We start from the raw sequence: 16923 nt of genomic DNA on the forward strand, positions 1-16923 counted from the left end.
AGGATGAAGAGGGAACACTGATGGGCTGGGAGGCTGTTGTCCAAAGCTCCTGTCCCCAAGCCAGGAATAATGAAGCTTTGCCAGGTGGGGAGCCACTGCTTCAAGTTGCTTGAGGTTTTCCATAAGCACAAGGCCAACTTGTAACAGGACTTCCAAGTTCCCAGTGTAGCCAAATAAATAGGCCACACGCTTAATTATACGTGTTAGGTAAAAATCGACGTCCTCTAAGGAGGCACCAGGAGCAAACAACTTAGCCATTCAAAAATCTTTGAAAGACTCAAGGGCTCTAAAAGTGAAGAGCCTGACATAAAGAAAAAGGAAAACTTCGGGCTATGGGACCCCTGCCACCAGCATCCTTCCCAATTATTTCTCTTTTGCTGCCAGGCATTGTATGCCTCTGTTCATATTACCTTAGGTTAAACAAGAATAGGATGGTGGGGGAGTGTCTAATGTATTTCAGAAATTGTTTTTATGGTATTTTTATTTTGGGACTTTATACCATAGCTTCTTCCATGTCGATCATCAAACAGAATAATAATCATCCATATTTCATAGAGTTGTTGGGAAGATTAAATAAAATAATGCATGCAGGGTGCCTGGCACAGGGAAAGGATGAACTATGTGTGTTCCGTTGTTATTGACTATTAATCACGGCAAGAGTTGGCTGCGTCTGAGGCCCTCTAATCTCGCCACCCCATCCACCTCCAGGAGGGTTGGGCCCCTGCCTCTATGGTGCTTCATTAGTGCCTGGGGTGTTTGTTGATGGCAGGGATGACTCCTGTAAGCGGAGTCACAGGAGAGCCAGGCTGCTGGGGTTTGAATCCCAGCTCTGCTACTTGCCAGCATGTGACCCGGGGCAGTTTCCTTACTGCCCTAGGTGTCCTCATCGATACAACAGATTAGTCAAATTAGAAGTAATATATCTACTTCAGAGGGTTGTTATGAGGACTTAATAGGTTAATATTCATAAGGTACTTAGAAGAGTGTCTAACACATTGAAAGTGCTTATTTGTATGTGTTAAGTAAAAAGACGGATAGACAGATATCTGGGCTCTGATGTGGAAGCAGGGAAGGGCCACGCTATGTGGCAGTGATGTTTGGAAGGTGAAGGTGAGGCTGAAGAGAATGTGTCCTGGGGAAGTAGGAAATATTTTTTAAAAATTGTGGAGACAGTGGTGGCACTCTAGCTGTGGAATTTTCCATCCCCTTGCCAGAAGATCTTTAGACATGAGATGGGTGCTTATTAGCCCAGGATGGCTAACATATGAGCCTGGGTAGAAACTAGAGACTGGATTATCAAATGAGCTTTTAAGGTCATGTTTGATGTAATACTGAGATTAATTCCACCAACTGGACTTTACTAAAACCTGAAACACGATTTAAGAAATGGATACAAGTGGTAAGACAAAAAGCAATCAGAAAAAGAAAAATTTTAGCTATCTGGCTTTTCCTAAAGGAATTCTTTGGGTTTTGTTTGTTTCTAATATTTGAAGATTTCCAGGAGTATATAATTTGTCACTTAAAACAAAACAAAACCCAAGAGTATTTCCATAGAAACCTACTATCCATTCAACTGAGCTTTGGGAGAAATGGGGATTTTGCGATGGGAAAGTTTCACTTAATATCCTACCTTCCCAAGTATGATAATAGCAGTCCTATTTTTGAATCTATGTTAAGCCCTTTCTAGATGATTTGCTTAGCTCTTAGCTCAGTCTTGAATGATTATCGGGTTCAAGTTTATCCCTTGAATCTAGGATTCAACCACATAGCCCTGGCCCATGTTTCAGGGTGGTCCCCCCTCACCCAGCTTAAAAAGTGGGAGATGGGAACTACATACAGGCATTTAGAGAGAGCTGTTACTCTAAAAACCCAATCTCCCTCCTTTCTAGTACATAGCAACACACAGTCTACCTACTGACCCAGCTCCTGGCTCCTCTGGCCCATGGGCTGTGGTCTGGGGCTGCTGGTGGAAGAGCCTGCAGATGGGGATGGCTTTGACAAGGTGGTGGTGTGGGTGGCTTCGGCTGTGGTGGTCCTTAGTACCCGTATCAAGGTGACTGGCTGTGCAGTTGTCCCTGGAACTGATGGCTTCTGATAGGCTTTTGTGGTCTCACCTGTAAGAAAGATGGAATTAACCAGGGCCTACAAAATAGCTGGTAGGCCATTCAGGACAGAAATAAATACATGTTTATTGAACACTAACTATGAGCTAAGACCTGTGCTAGCCACCATGCAGGATGAAATCCACCTGCCCTAAAGGAATGTACAATCTGGATGGAGCAATAAGCCAATAAGCAAACCAAAGCTTAAATAACAATAAAATACTTGTGACAGCTCAAAACTATAGCAACATAGACAAGGCAGAACGTGATGAATTGCCAAATTAGTTTCCCAGACACCAGAAGAAATGGTTCATTGAACACATTCTGTTGCTATTTCAATTAGTGTTGGGCTAGTGATGGGAGGTACTCTCAGGGCTTCCACTAAGACTCACTCTTAGAGAAAACATTCTAGACGCATTAGTTTAAATTGGTTCATGACTAGTCAACTAACTCCTTTGGGCCCCAGTTTCCTCATCTGTAAAATGGAGTAATAGAACTAATTAGGTGGTAAGGATCATCTAGACTGTACTTCTGCATTGTGCTCTTCATCCATGTGTGATGATTTTGATGGCTTCCACAATGAATCTCAATTTGTTAGTACTCTGGGCACCCTGAGAGTATCTCTGAAGGTATAGGGGACAAGTGGCTTCCCATTGGGCATTGGGGATTGTCTTGAGAACCGTGGGTCTGTGCTAGAACGAGATACAAAAGAGCCCCAGAAGTAAGCAGCACCCTAGTCCTGGGAGGAAACAACAGCCACTGGTTGCATGTGACTGTGGGCCCCCCGGGTAGAAGCGGGTATGCCAGCTTTTATATCCATGCATCGGTATTAGTTTCCTGTGGCTGCTGTAATGAGTTACCACAAACCTCGTGGCTTAAAACAACAGAAATTTACTCTCTCACAGTTCTGAAGGCCAACAGCTGGAAATCAGTATCACCGGACTGAGCTCAATGTATTGGCCGGGCTGAGCTCCCTTGGAGGCTCTAAGGGAGAATCTGCTTCCTGCCTCTTCCAGTCTCTGGGGGCTGCTAGCATTCCTTGGCCTGTGGCCGCACCTCTCCAATCTTCAAGGTCAGCATCCTCAATTCTCTCTCTGCTCCATCTTCACATGACCTTCTCCTCTGTGTCTGTCAAATCTCCCTGGCTTCCAGTTTATTGAGGATATGTGTGATGGCATTTAAGGCCCTCCCAGATAATCCACAGGATAATCTCCCCACCTAAAGATCCTTAATCATATCAGCAAAGTCTCCTCCAACCCCTCCCCTTTTTGCCATATAAGGAAACATTCACAGGTTCCAGGGGTTAGGACATGGATATCTTTTGGAGGGGGCATTTTTTGGCCTATCACAACTTCCCAGCAGTAGTGTTAACTCTGCTTAGGGACGATGCATCTTGGTACACAGGACAGCAGGCCAAGGGGATAGCATGTGAGATAAGAAGGTGCTGCACTCTTCGTGGGAACCATCCAATTTCCTCTTTGACATGGTATAGCAGGCTGGGAAAATGGTGTCCAATTATAGCCCCAGACCAGCCGTGCAGACAGACATGTGGTGGGGTGTTCAGAACCACTGCCCAGCACTGGTACCTGCTTGTTTCCCTACCATGACACTGTCACTCCCTGTGAGCATCACAGCATTGACTTAGAAGAGTAGATCAGCAAACAGCACCCTGGAATTGGGTTGGAGTTCGGCCATCTGGTCTACCCTTGCAGGCATTAGCTGGTTAAGGCAGGAAGCAGATCCCTCATTTACCCTGTTTCTCGCTAACAGTTGGTCGCCTTTAAATCTGCCTGTAATCTGTGCCAGACAAATTGCTAAAGAGCTGGCAGTGGCCTCGGGGGTTCAGCCAGTTTTCACGCCATCCTTGGGCAAAACTGAACCTGCGTGATTTATGACACTTCCAGTACTTTAAAGGAATTGAGCTTCCATAACAAGTCCTAGGGAAGTTTCTAATTTCTCTAAAGTGCTCTTCTGTTTTCCCCTCTGGTAAATGCTACCAGGCACTAATGCCTCTTTAGGGAGATGCAGGCCCAGGTTTGACCTGCTTCATGGAGGGAAAAGCCATTTACTAGAATCGTTTGTATATTTTATGAAATAGGATATAATCATTAATTTGGAGAGAAATAAATAAATAAACTAAGAGTACATTTTACTTGCAAATTGTTAATTAAACCCCAATTAATTATCTTAAAAATAAAACTTCTACAAAAATAGTGAATATTTTTGTCACTTTAAACTTATTAGGTATTGAAAATCTGGATTCTCTTTTTCTCACACCATTGGCTAATTCCAAGGTTTCTGAACACCCCAGTCTGCCTTTGCTAATATTGATTTACTAGAGAGCAGATTAAATATCCTGAGGGCAGCCATTAGTGTTACTTGCTTAGAACACAGATGCTTTTGAGCATGTCATAAATTCAACAAACAGCGCCCTGTCTGGTCTTCCATGGTCTTCCACAGGCTGTTGTTTTTGCCTACTCTCCTTCATGGAATAGAACTGTCTTTAAGAGGAAGACAGAGAAAATACTCTGCCATGATTGCTCCCATTTCCTCACTGAACATAATGCCGGATGTGACCCAAAGTGAATTCTTCATGGGACCAGGTTCTTTTCTCACAATTTGAAATAAAACCAGTAAAACAGTTTCTTTGTACAACCTCAGATACAAGGAAGTTTGGTCTCTTTTCAAAGATTTTCATGGGAAAACATTTCAAAACTTCCTTTAACCTCTTAACGTCTTAGTCCTTGGACAAGGTCAAGAACAGCTCCAGACAGCCAGCTTCTCAACAGCAGCAGGAGGTCCTCAGAGCTCCCCACGCCTGGCCTATCAGTAGGACTACAGTGGAGGGCTTAAAATGCAGATTCCAGGGCCCTATTCACAGAGACTCTGGTTCACTGGGTCTGGAGTGGACTTTGGAAATCTGATTTGAGAACCACAGCCAGTGCTAGGCTGGACTCCTGGCTCCAGTCCTTACCAGCCTGGCCACTAAAGCTTGCTGAGTTTGGCTCCCTTTCCTGTAAAATGGGGGTGTTCAGACCTACGTGACAGGGCTGTTTTCATAATCAGAGATCATGTCTGTAAGGGGTCCGCACAGTGCTTGGCACACGGTAGGCATTCGATAAATGACAGGAGCTGACATTTTTCATCAGGCTATGCCCCCTCCTCTCCTCAGTTGGTATCACACGTGAGGTGACTGGGAGAAACTGAACCAGTTTAGCAGCAATCCTGGAGGTCAGAGTGATGGGGGATTTGGCTTTTCCTGGGCTAACTCATGACATGCCTCAGGGGTATCCACGAGGGCAGGGCATCTAATGAGCATCTGCTATGCGCAGGCCACCATGAGGCCTCTTTTACATCAGCATTCACTTTTGATATTAATCACAATCCTGGAAGTCGATGCAAGTATTCTCATTTTTAAGATAAGCAACAGATTTTTCAAGAGGTCAAGAACGGTGTCTAAGGTCACACAGACAATTGATAGCAGAGCCAGGAGTTGGACCCACATTTGTTTGCTTCCAAATTCCATAATTTTTTCCACAAAAGAGGAACCAAGTGGAAGGCAAGTCATGAGTAGCTTTAAGATCCCTGAATGTGTTCCTGTCAGAGGGTGGCCTGAGGTCTCTCTAGGGTTCTGGCAGGGGTAGTCTTAGTCTCAGAAGACGGGGAAGGGGGCCTTGGTGGGTATAGGCAGTGAGGGCAGGAGGGGCCTGGGAAGTCAAATCGATTACAATAAACTTGGGCTTGATTTTCTTGTGGGGTGAGGGGCTGCGCAGACAGCCAAGGGGAGCCAGGAGGGGGGTTTCCTGACACTCTTGCTCAGCTGCCTCGAATAAAGATTTACTGTCCCTTCTCTTGCTGCAGCGCCAGCGATGTGCCCTCCCAGCTTTCGGTGAACTTCTACAAATCAACGTTCACCGGTTTTTATTTAGTTCAGAGCAGCTTGAGGCTCTAGCTAAATGGCAGCTGCCTGCCCCTGGTTGCGAGCTGCCGGGGGGGCGGGTGGGGGACACGCATTTAAATCTCAGGAATGTCTGTCCTTGCAGGAGCTGCACTTGGCAAGTCAAGATGCTTTCTGTTTCTTGAGTGAGCTAATTTCCCATGGAAGAAGGTTGTTATGCTTGGTGGCGGGGTGGGGGGCGTCATCCTAACCTGATTTACCTGTTAACTCACATTCTTGGAGAGATGAAGAGGGATTTTGTAGGGGCGTGCTGAGACCTGAACAGCTGCTGGCCCTATATCTCCATCTTGTCTGCGTCCCCCAATTTCTAAAGGAATTTTATCATTTAAGGAAGAGGAGCAACAAAGGGGGCCGCCTGTTTATGGTTCTCATTGGAATTTTTTATTTGAATTGGTGACTATAACTTTAAACTTTACTTCCTTTAAAATTTTCAACTATAACTCCTTCTATCTTGAAGGTGGGTGAGACCCAAAGTCTCTCTTTTACATTGGAGTCTGGTGCATAGAAGATGCTCACTACATGGTTATTGAATGAATGAATGAACTTAGTTTTTTAGACTCTGACAACTATGGATGATCTTATAAAGGGATAGTAATACCTGAGAGTGTCATCGAAGGTTGAGACGGTTTGGTAGAGGGGACAAGTGACATAGCAACACCTGATGTTTTAACTATGGCTTTTGCTAATTCTTAATTTAGGAGGAGCAAAGTGTAAGAAAGGCTTCCTGGCTCTCCCACGCTCCTCCTGGACATTAGTGAGTCAGGCTTATGGAACACGTGCTTGCTGGGGGTGGAGGGCCGTCAGCTGGGCCACGGTGCTTGGGGGAGATAGATAAGTTTTGGAAATGGTCTCTGCTGTGGAGGACATAGAAATCAAATGGATTTTACGATCTAAGTTGTCCGTCATTTGGCTGTAGTTTCTCTCCCCTCCACCTCTCTCCGCCCAACGTTACCTGCTTTGAGGGGATACAATCAGAGTTTGGGTGCTGTATGGGCCAGTTAGAATGGTAATGGGCAAGATATTAAACCTCACTGAGGGTCAGCTTCCTTATCTGAAAATGGGGAAGACACCAGTACTCTGCCTCAGGGTCAGTGTGTAGTACAGGTGTCTGGCACAAAGAAAACACTCGATAATTGACAGGTACAGTCATAAGAGGTTGTCAGGACTCTTCCCGTTGCTTGCATTCTGGCTAAGGCCCAAAGCTGAAACCAGAAGTCCTCTCCTACCCCTGTTCTAATTGAGGAGAGGTGTCTCTGGACTTCCCATGGGTGGGACCATTCCAGTAGAACCCGCACCATCACCCAGGCCCGTCAGCAGAAGGAAAGGACCAGAAGAAGGGGGGTCAGTAGCCACCTTTTGGGGAGAGCAGTGTTCAGGGTAAGAGGATATTGCCTCCCTTCTTCCATGCTTTGTCCTCCCCAACCCAAATGGAGGGGCTTCAAGAGAATCACTCACCAAGACCACAGGGTCTGCCAGGAGGGGAGACAGGCCTCTTGTTCCCTGCCCACCCTTCTGAGCCACAGCACCCCCTGCCCACCAGGGGCACTGCAGGAGCGGAGCTTGTGGAGAAAGTTCTGGGGAGTATTCTTGCAGTTTAGAAGTACTCTCCCTTTCAGGGTAGAAATAGGGGGTGCTTGACATGTGGTCTCTTCGCGTGCTTGACCTGAAGTTGGGGGCTTACTTGAACAGAGGGATCACGTCTGAAGGGGGGAGGGGTGCTGCTGGAGGGGCTTGGGCCAGCAGAGCTCAGGAGGCCAAAGGTGAGGTGAGATGGGAAGAGAATGGTGACCTTGCCCCATCCCAGTTCTCCTCAGACCCCAGAAGGGAGGAGAATCCCAGTCATTCCCATGGCTCTGTGGGAAGGGGCTGCCCCGGGGGCTGCTGGGCCAAGGGATGGGACACCGAACTCAGAGAAAAGGATGGGGCATAGACCTTTGGCCCAGTAAGAGGGGCCCAGGATAAAGCTGAACACTGCCCCCTGGCTGCAAATATCCACACATATCTCCTCCTCAGAAATCACTGAGAACTGCTGCCCTAGCTGAGACAGCAGAGAGGTCAGGGACACCCACCCTCCCTCCATCCACTCGCCAGTCCCTTAAGGAGACCTCTGTCACCTATTCCTCTTCTCTGTGCACACACCAAAAGAGGACAGGTGATATCTCAGAAGTGGTCCATGAGCTGCCATCATCTGCTGCCGTCTTAGGGGTAAGGGGTGGGGAAAAGCTGTATCCTTGCAATTAAAACAAAAACAAGTCTAGATTATTGGAATAATTAAGAAGTTATTAAAGATAGAGTTGGAGCAATAACTGGGAGAAAATGAAAACCATTTCCTATTTGTACGCCAAAGCTTCTCAAATCAGGAATCTTTATATACACTGTTATTAGCATAAGAAAATGTAGGATAATGATATAGAGAGGGGTTTCTGGAGCCAGACTGTCTGGGTTTGATTCTCAGTTCTGCTACTTGCTGTGTGGCAAAAGGCAAGTTACTAAACTTCTCTGCGCTGCATTTTCCTCAAACTGTAAATTAGGGCTAAGAATAGTACATACCCATGGTGGTGTTGGGGTGATTAAACGCAATAATCAGGTGAAGCTCTTGGAACAGTGCCTGGCACACAGCAAATACTGAATAAATGCTAGCTTCTGTTGCTATTCTTAAACCGTGTCCACCTTAAGTACATGAACGAAATCAGCTGGCCCATGGAGTTTCTAGAAGCAATGCAAAATCCCATTATAAAGCAACTCAGAGCTTCTCTTTGTGTGGGATATCAAAGTACCCCCAAAGACACAATAACGCACAGCATAGCTCCCGCTTTAACACGGAAACTAGAAAAAGGTATTTTCTTGGCCTGAGGTCCACCTGTACCCGCTTTGTGGTTCACATGGAGCTGAGTCGGCACGACTTCATAGACAGCGTTTCTCTGGCCTGGGTTCTTCAGATTAGCTGCTTGCTGTTATCACATAAGCCACATCATCCTCTCTGCTTCATTTCATACCTAAGTAGAGACAGCCTTTTCCCTTTCAGCTGCCGGGGAAGATTTCCAGACAGAATGTCAGGTCGTCTTCTAATGTAACAGTACAATAACATTCAAGGCAGCAGCCATTCTGAATGAAAATGACACACAGAGACAACCTCCAAATTGTGAAAACAAAAAACAGAAAAGAAGGCCTCACTCTTCAGCCCCAGCCATCTGATCCCATTGATTTCTGTGCCCATGTTCCTGGCATCTGTTAAAATATTACCAGAGTCAGTGGGGCTTGACTGGTTAAGACGTTAATTTCTACCCTATCTCCTAAAACACAATATTGCGTGTTTACGGACTCAGAAGATTTAGATGAAATCACACAGGAACACTTGCCTGCCTTGGCAGCTGGGCTTTTAGATGATGAATATGTAAGAGCCGATGGATAGGTTACACCCTTTTGGGGTTTAGCTTCTGCAAAAGAGGAAAAAAAAATATTTTTAGAGCTCGAGGTTTTAGATGGTTCTGTTCTGAGAGGTTGATTCCCTCCTTCCAATTTGTTTCCCTTGAGTGCAGTAAAATCAGTCTCCCTGGCACTGAATTGTTGATTACAATAGGAAAGTCAAGTCGAATTCTGTTTTTCTGTGTAGCCTGTGTTTTATTAATATTAGAAAGGAAGCAATAAAATGGAATCACGGAGCATGACTCAGAGTAACATTAGTAACTCTTATTTTGCCCGTGAAGATGTGACACGTAAGCTAAGGTTTTCATACATGTGGCTTCGCATGTTTAATGAGGTCAGTACATGGATGTAAAAACACTGCCCGTGCTCTCCTTTCGGACGCTGGAGAGCTCGGTTCCCAGGCTGGCTGTGCATGAATGACTCCCTCTCTCTTTCATGGACCCCATGGGAGCCATTTGAATTCCGCGGCACTAGAGAAACCTTAAAGTAGGTAAACATAGATCAGTCTTGAAAATAACCATTTGTTGCCCACCCAGGGAGAGAAAGTTGAGATGCCAGGTGAGGAGAAGGAATGCTAACGTGTATAAGGGAAACAGCGGAGGCATAAAAAAGATAAACGGTCGGCTGATGGGGCTGGGTGAGAGAGTACCAAGCCTGGGATGACTGAAAGTGGTCTGCAGAGCCTTTCTCCACCGTGAAGCGAGCAATGCCTGAAAAACCCCGGGATGAGATTCCTTGAAAAGGAAAGTCAAAGCATCACTGGAATGTAGGAGCCTCCTAAGGGCAAGGAACTTGTCTCACTTGGTAAGTGTTGAATTCCCAGTGCCTAGAGCAGTGTCTGACTGTAGTAGATGCTCAATAAATATTGATTCAGAGAAAGAATATCTCAATGCTTGGATCTCTGTTCAAATTCAAATACCCTGGGGAGGGGTCTCACCGGTTATCCAATATTTATGTCCGATAAAGAAGGCATTTTAACTCTCAACCTGAGGGAACATTTTTATAGGATGGGGCTTGGGGAGGAGACCCGGGGGGTGAAACAGAATTTAGTGCGTGATTTTGCCAAAGGTCCTATTAGCACAAAGGCTTGTGGAGTCATGAAGCAGACAGAAGACAGGGTCTCAGGAAAGGCCTGGGATGGGCAGTAAGAAAATCTAGGTTTCTGTTTCTATTTTACCATTAATTAACTGCCCAATCTCTGAGACTCTCTTTTCTTTTATTCAGGAAATTTGGATAAAGATATGGACCAACTTACTTGCAAAGTTGTAGGAGTCTAATGGAAAAAGAAATTAAAATGTTTTGGAATGATATATCACTAGAGAGATACAAAAAGGTTATTTTGGTATTATCCATAAATGTCACTCAAAGTGAGGATGAGGCACAATATTTGAGCTTACTTGCGTTACTTTATCTCAATAAAGTCACCTGGGAGCAGAGCTTGGCATTTGAGGTCCTCGCCCTTGATTGGGCTTGCTCCACAGACAATGATTGAGGTTATTTCAGACCCAAGGAGGGCCCCCTGGCTGTGGGCCTCCCTTTATCAACAGAGCACTGCAGAGACATCGTCTCTATTTCCTATTCTTCTCACATCTAAAATCCTACGGTTCTTTCTGTTTCTATTCAGAAGGAAAAGGAGCATGAGCTGAGTTTTCTGAAACGTGGATCAAAGAACAAACGGGCAGTATGAGGAGGGTCCTCTCTGACCTTTCCCATCCCTGGACTGTCAAAAGATCGAGCTGACCAAAAATGCACATCCCCTCCCCCGCCCTCGGCTCCCAGCCTGCCAAAGTCAATTAATTGAAGGAGCACAGTGACGTGTGAAAATTAGAAATGAAAACCTAGAGAAAAGTCACAGAGGCATGAGCCTTTGGAGGAAGATTCTGACATGATCTGGCTAAACTTGTTAGCTGTGAGCCTCTGAGCAACGGGGAACACCTCTTAGTACCAGTCAGTTGCTCCCCTTACGCTGCAGTGCGCTCTAGCTCATCCATTTGAAAGAGACTCCTAGCCATTGCAGAAGCACAAATGTTTATTACCATTGGCCAAAAATGTCACTAGGTGGAATGAAAGGACATGGAAGTTGACACAGAGAATAATTTCAGCAGATAGATTTTCATTTATAAAACCCAAAACATCTCTACTCTCATGGAAATAATTTTTCTTTTAAACCTCTGTTGGGATTCTTGGACTGCTGGCTAAGCCTGTTTGTTTGGTAAACACCTATGTGGAGATTACATTTCTCTCTAGGCTCAACAAATTTGTATTCTAGACCTTAGCGTTTTCATACGGCCCCTATGCTGAATGTTTTGTTTGAGGCAAACGTCATGGTACTGTCCACGAAAATAGTCCATAACCAATCTATAAATGAAAATTGGGGTGAGTTTATTCTGAGCTGAAATCTGAGGACCATGGCCCGGGGCCTTTCTTCCCAAAGCAAGAAAGGGCACCAAAGAAGTCAGGTACACAGAGTGGTTATATACCCCCAATGAGGATGCTTTACATATGATTGCAATGTCCCTCCCACAATAGTCACAAGATTGCCCTGTGGTACAGTGCTTGATGGACACAACAGGTAGTGCATCTGCTATCTCAGAGGGCATAGCAGGAGGCAAGCATTGTCTTGAGCTGGGTGGTCACAGGTGAGCGCAGCAATCAGTTCCTAGCCTAAGGAAAGATGCTTAATCCTCAAGGGAATGCCAACATTGGGAGGGGGAGGGAAGTTGCACCTTTATCTCAAGGGCCTTTGTTTTTGCCAGAGGGAATATCTAAAGCAGATATACAATGCATGCTCAACAGCCACGGTCAGGCCCTTTTGGAAAGACAAGGTCAGGCCGAATTAGGTTTATACCAAATGGCTTCCTCATATTCTCCAATATATCCCATTGCTTGCCATTTTTATTTGTCAGTACTGTGGTTGATGACCTCCACTCTCTGACGTAGAAACCGGTCTAATTTGAACCGTAGGTGTGCAGAATTCCATAGATAAGAGGAAACAGGGATTGCTCAAGTTGAGAAGAATCCTAAAAGGTCTGTTTGTAGCCCTATTAAAACTTTGAACAATGTAGGATAGCAGGGTTTGGGGCATGGGACAGCTAAAGGTGCTAAAAAACCACCCAGATTGGAAGACCTGCTCTGAGACATTTCTCTCTTCCTTGCTTCAGTTGGTCTTCCATAGGTGGCTCCTTCTCAGGAGAGACACATGGCTCCTAATCTTATTAAGACGCCAGGAAGGTTTTAGAGAGTGTAGTTCAAAATCCTGTGGAGCCTCTTTGGAGAAAATGGGAGCCCAGGGTAGGGTAAGCGTAAGGTGAAGATAGAACATCGTGCTGTGCTCAAACATTAATGGGGGCAAGTCAAAAGACTGGAGGGCTCCCACTGGCCAAACTTGGAAAATCTGAGCACCAAAAAAATAATGATGATAATGGATTATAATATATTGTATTTTTAAAAACAATCCGTGAGTCCATAGGGATACTTGAAAAAATGTATGGAGAGGGGGAGAACCCCTCTTCTTTATATAAGAATACTAACAAATGTAGAAGGAATGACAGAATTAGAACAACTGTAATTGTGCAATTACTAATGTAATTCTTGCTATAGCAAGGATCATCAATGGATGTTAAAACCATTGGATAAAATTTATTGGGGAAAAAGCTATTCATGCTGTTTCAAAGCATCACCCTACAGATTGCTTATTAATGACAAAGTACGTTTATCATGGAGAGATACTGTAAAATACCCAAGTAATAAGATTTAGCATCACTAACAATTGGACATACTGACATTACGTGCCTCCTGACATGGCCATTGTGATATGACACAATGGATGTGCTATGATACTACCTAGGTAATGTCTTTGTCAAAATATTTAACCTGCATCCAATCATGAGTAAAACCGTTGGACCTGTTTGTGGTCCAGAGTGTGGGATATTGTACTAGACAACTGGCTGGGACTTAAAGATGTCACTGGCATCCATGACCAAAAAAGCTAGTGCGGTGATAGACAGTTATAGATTAAAGACTAAATAGATGTGACAACAAAATGCGATGGATGATCTTTGATTGGATTGCAGATCTCCCCCGCCTCCAGAAAAGCAGGAATTACCGTAACAAAGATTTTAGGATAATTGGATGCAATTGAATAAGAGCTATTTATTAGAGAATATTATTGTATCAATGCTAATTTTTTAGGTGTGGTATTGGTATTGTGGTTATTTAGGGAAATGTTCTTGTTCTTACAAGATGTGTGCTGAAGTATTGAGGGATAAACTGTCACGATGTCTGCAGCATGGCTATTTTCACATTTTCACGTGGCTCAGAACAAAATGTAGACAGACGATAGGTAGATGGATAAAGCAGATGAGCAAAGCATTAACGATTGGTGAATCTAGGTGAAGGGAATATGGGTATTCACTGTACTATTTTTACATTTTTTATGTAAATTTTAAAATTTTCAGAATAAAAGATTAGATTGGGGAAATTCACAAAAATAGAAAAAAGGCGGAGGGCAGGTCATGGCAGTCCAGAGATACTTGGTCACCTCTTCACACTAGTCATTAGCTCATCTACTAATTACCTCTTTGGAAGAGGGGCAAAAAGATTGAACATGATTATCTATAAAATCCCATGGAGCTAGATAATGGAACTGACTAGTGAAACAATTAATTAAATAAAAAGAAATCTCAAATTAAATTATAGCTCAGTCCTCTAAGAGCCTATGTCCCTATCTACTCATTTGCCAGAAATCTCAAGGAATGAGTTTCCAGATACGAGGCATATTTGGCCTAACTAAAGGAGTAGTTCAAAAACCCAAGTTATTAAATGTAATTCACTTAATTACAAGTTTGATTGAACTTATAGATAACTGCAGTGTGTTTAAAATGAGCAATTGGAGCTTTTTCCTATTCCCAGACTTTGTAGTGGCTTAGCACTGTAATTATATTTCATTGTTTCACGATTCTAATCATCAGAAGAACTAATGCTTCAGATTTCTATGAAAGGACGTGGGCCATAAACTCAAACTCATAGCACATTGAGAAGAGCACATTTCATCCCATGAGGTCGCTTAACCCACGCGCCCTTGCTGAGCAGCTTCTCTCCAGCGTGTGGGCATACCTGAGACGATAAAGGATTCTCTCCATCGTGGTAGGGATAATGATTGGACGCCATTGGAATAACTCCCTTTATAGCCAGACTGTCCAGCAACTTTCCGAACAAGTATTTTCCCTCCTGAATTATCGAGCACACCACTATGAAGAGAGAAAAAGTAATTTTTAAAGAAGGAACAAAAAAATATTGTTTGACGTGATCAACAGATTATCAAACCAGCCACCATCTTTATTTAGAAATACGAAAGCAGCGACATTAAGAAAAGGTTTACCTTGACCTGCAGCCCAGTCCTCAAGAATGGTGCCTCCATTGCACAGCCCGGCATCTGACCTCTTGGGAGGAATGCCCATCTCGTTCTTATTACAGGACCTGATGGTTCCATCTGTCAAGAATTTCTCTTTGCCACCACGCCACCAAATTTCTTTTCTTTGGTTTCCTCATTCCCACTAGTTCTTTTAAGTAAAACCTCTTTCCTGACAATTTCCAGTTTGGTTTTGTGACATCACTGAATGACTCCAGTTATTTCAAAGGGTGGTAAGACATTTTTTAAAGCAAATTGTTCCTTTTATGTTGGGCCAGAGAAGGAAGGAGTGCAGCTAAATTAAACTCATTAAAGAGTCCCCAAAGTCTGGAGATTGTCTCTTTCATTTCTAGGATTTTGAAGGTTTTAGATACTGATGTGACAGCAACCGACATATCTACCTCTTTCCTTCCACGTGAGGCAGGGGCTCCATTCTGGTTCTTAGCTATCACTTTCACGTTGTCGTTTCCTTGCCCCAGAGCCTAAAATGGCTCCTTTGGGTATCTGTAATTTATGGCATGGGGGAGCTAAAAAAAGTACTTAGATTTGTTCCCATCAACACCCTTCCTTCCCTCCAGGAATGAGAGTGGCCATTTCCTTCTCTCCCACCTTCGTAGTGAGTCAACAATTTTCAACACCCAACTTCCCAATGACCCAGAAGGAAAGAAAATGATAATAATACTTGACAGGTGAAGCACTTGATTGCTTTAAAATCATTCCCACATACAGTATCTCACTGGGTCCTCCAGGCAAACCTGTGAGTTGTGGAGTGGAGGGAATGCTGTTATTCCTGTTTCATAGAAACAGGCCTAGACAAGCTCAGTGACTCACTCTGGATTTTGTCACTAGTAAATTGCAAGGCAAGAATTTGAACCCAGGTCTAACTGACTCGGAATCCTGGATTTGTCCCCCTTGGTCGCAGTTGCTACTTGGGATTCAAAAGCACAGGCATCTCCAGACACCAAGTCCTCATCATTCCGTCACTTCTTTGCAACCCAGCCCTCTCTTTCCTCAGGAGCTCTCAGAATCAATCTGCCTGCAGCCAGGCTGGTCCCAGCAACCCTGATGGACACACAATTCCCACTCACACGTCTCTGTTCATGCTGCCCTTTCGCTCTGGAAAACTTGGGTCCCCCTTCTGCCTGACTGGGCCTGTGCAGCCGCCAGGTGCAGCTCAGTCCAACAACATCTCCTTCACAGAGATTCCAACGTGACTTAGCTGTGCCCCTTCCTAACAACGTTTTAGAATCTTGTCTCACATCTGAGACTGATTTTATTTGGTCTTGTACTCTTTCCCAAAAATTTCTTGAGTTAATTTTGTCTCCCATTCAGGTTGGAAATTTTCTTACAGAAAGAACAATATTCTATGCTTCTGCCTTGGAAGGCCTGTCAGTGGTGTGCGGGAGATGCTCATATTGGCTTGCGAAAGCCAATTGTTAAGCTTTCAGGATTGTACAAGCTGGTTCATTTCACACTGGTAGACTGCAATCAGCCTTGGTGGGAGGATTTCTACCACAGAAATTGGTAAATCAGCACCCCTACCCCTTTTCGGTGAGCTGGTTGTTAAACATTCATTATCACACCGCTAGCATAGGCTGAAATTTCTAATTATTAAAAAAAAATTATCCTATGGTCCCTTTGCTTATAATTAATAGGGAAATAGAAATAACTCTACCTTTTTATTTTCCCCCAGAGAAATTATTCTGCCCTTGGATTTATATTCCATTGTGTTGAGAAAATGTGTGCGCGCGCAGGTACTTGCTCTTGTTTAAAAGTCAGAAGCATTACAGCTGCCATCAGAGTGAGGGCAGGAGCGGCCTGTGCTGAGCTTCCTTTGGGCAGTTTGAAGGGGATGGACAGGGCCCAGGGGGTTCTCAAGCCGCACTGGGCTGGGGACATCCCCTGTGAGGGTTATGGAGGACTGAAAACTCAGACTTTAGGAAAGGTGCAGATGTGGAACTATTGTGTTCTCATGAGGCTTTCCTGTGGCAGACAAGAGTGAAGCCTCATCTTGTGGGTGGACTTAA

General features: G+C 44.4%; 1 protein-coding gene across 1 annotated transcript in view; it reads right to left on the reverse strand.

Moving 5' to 3' along the window:
* Nucleotides 1–16923, reverse strand: part of VIT (vitrin) — a 104635-nt gene that overhangs the window by 39100 nt on the left and 48612 nt on the right. Inside the window, exons 5-7 of the mRNA XM_014832936.3 lie at nt 14602–14735; nt 9420–9497; nt 1920–2114 (exon numbers count right to left, since the gene is read on the reverse strand). Coding sequence (XP_014688422.1) covers nt 1920–2114; nt 9420–9497; nt 14602–14735 — 407 coding nt within the window. The remainder of the gene's footprint in view (nt 1–1919; nt 2115–9419; nt 9498–14601; nt 14736–16923) is intronic.

The sequence above is a fragment of the Equus asinus genome, chromosome 6 (assembly GCF_041296235.1).
Source record: "Equus asinus isolate D_3611 breed Donkey chromosome 6, EquAss-T2T_v2, whole genome shotgun sequence".
NCBI classification, from domain to species: Eukaryota; Metazoa; Chordata; class Mammalia; order Perissodactyla; family Equidae; genus Equus; species Equus asinus.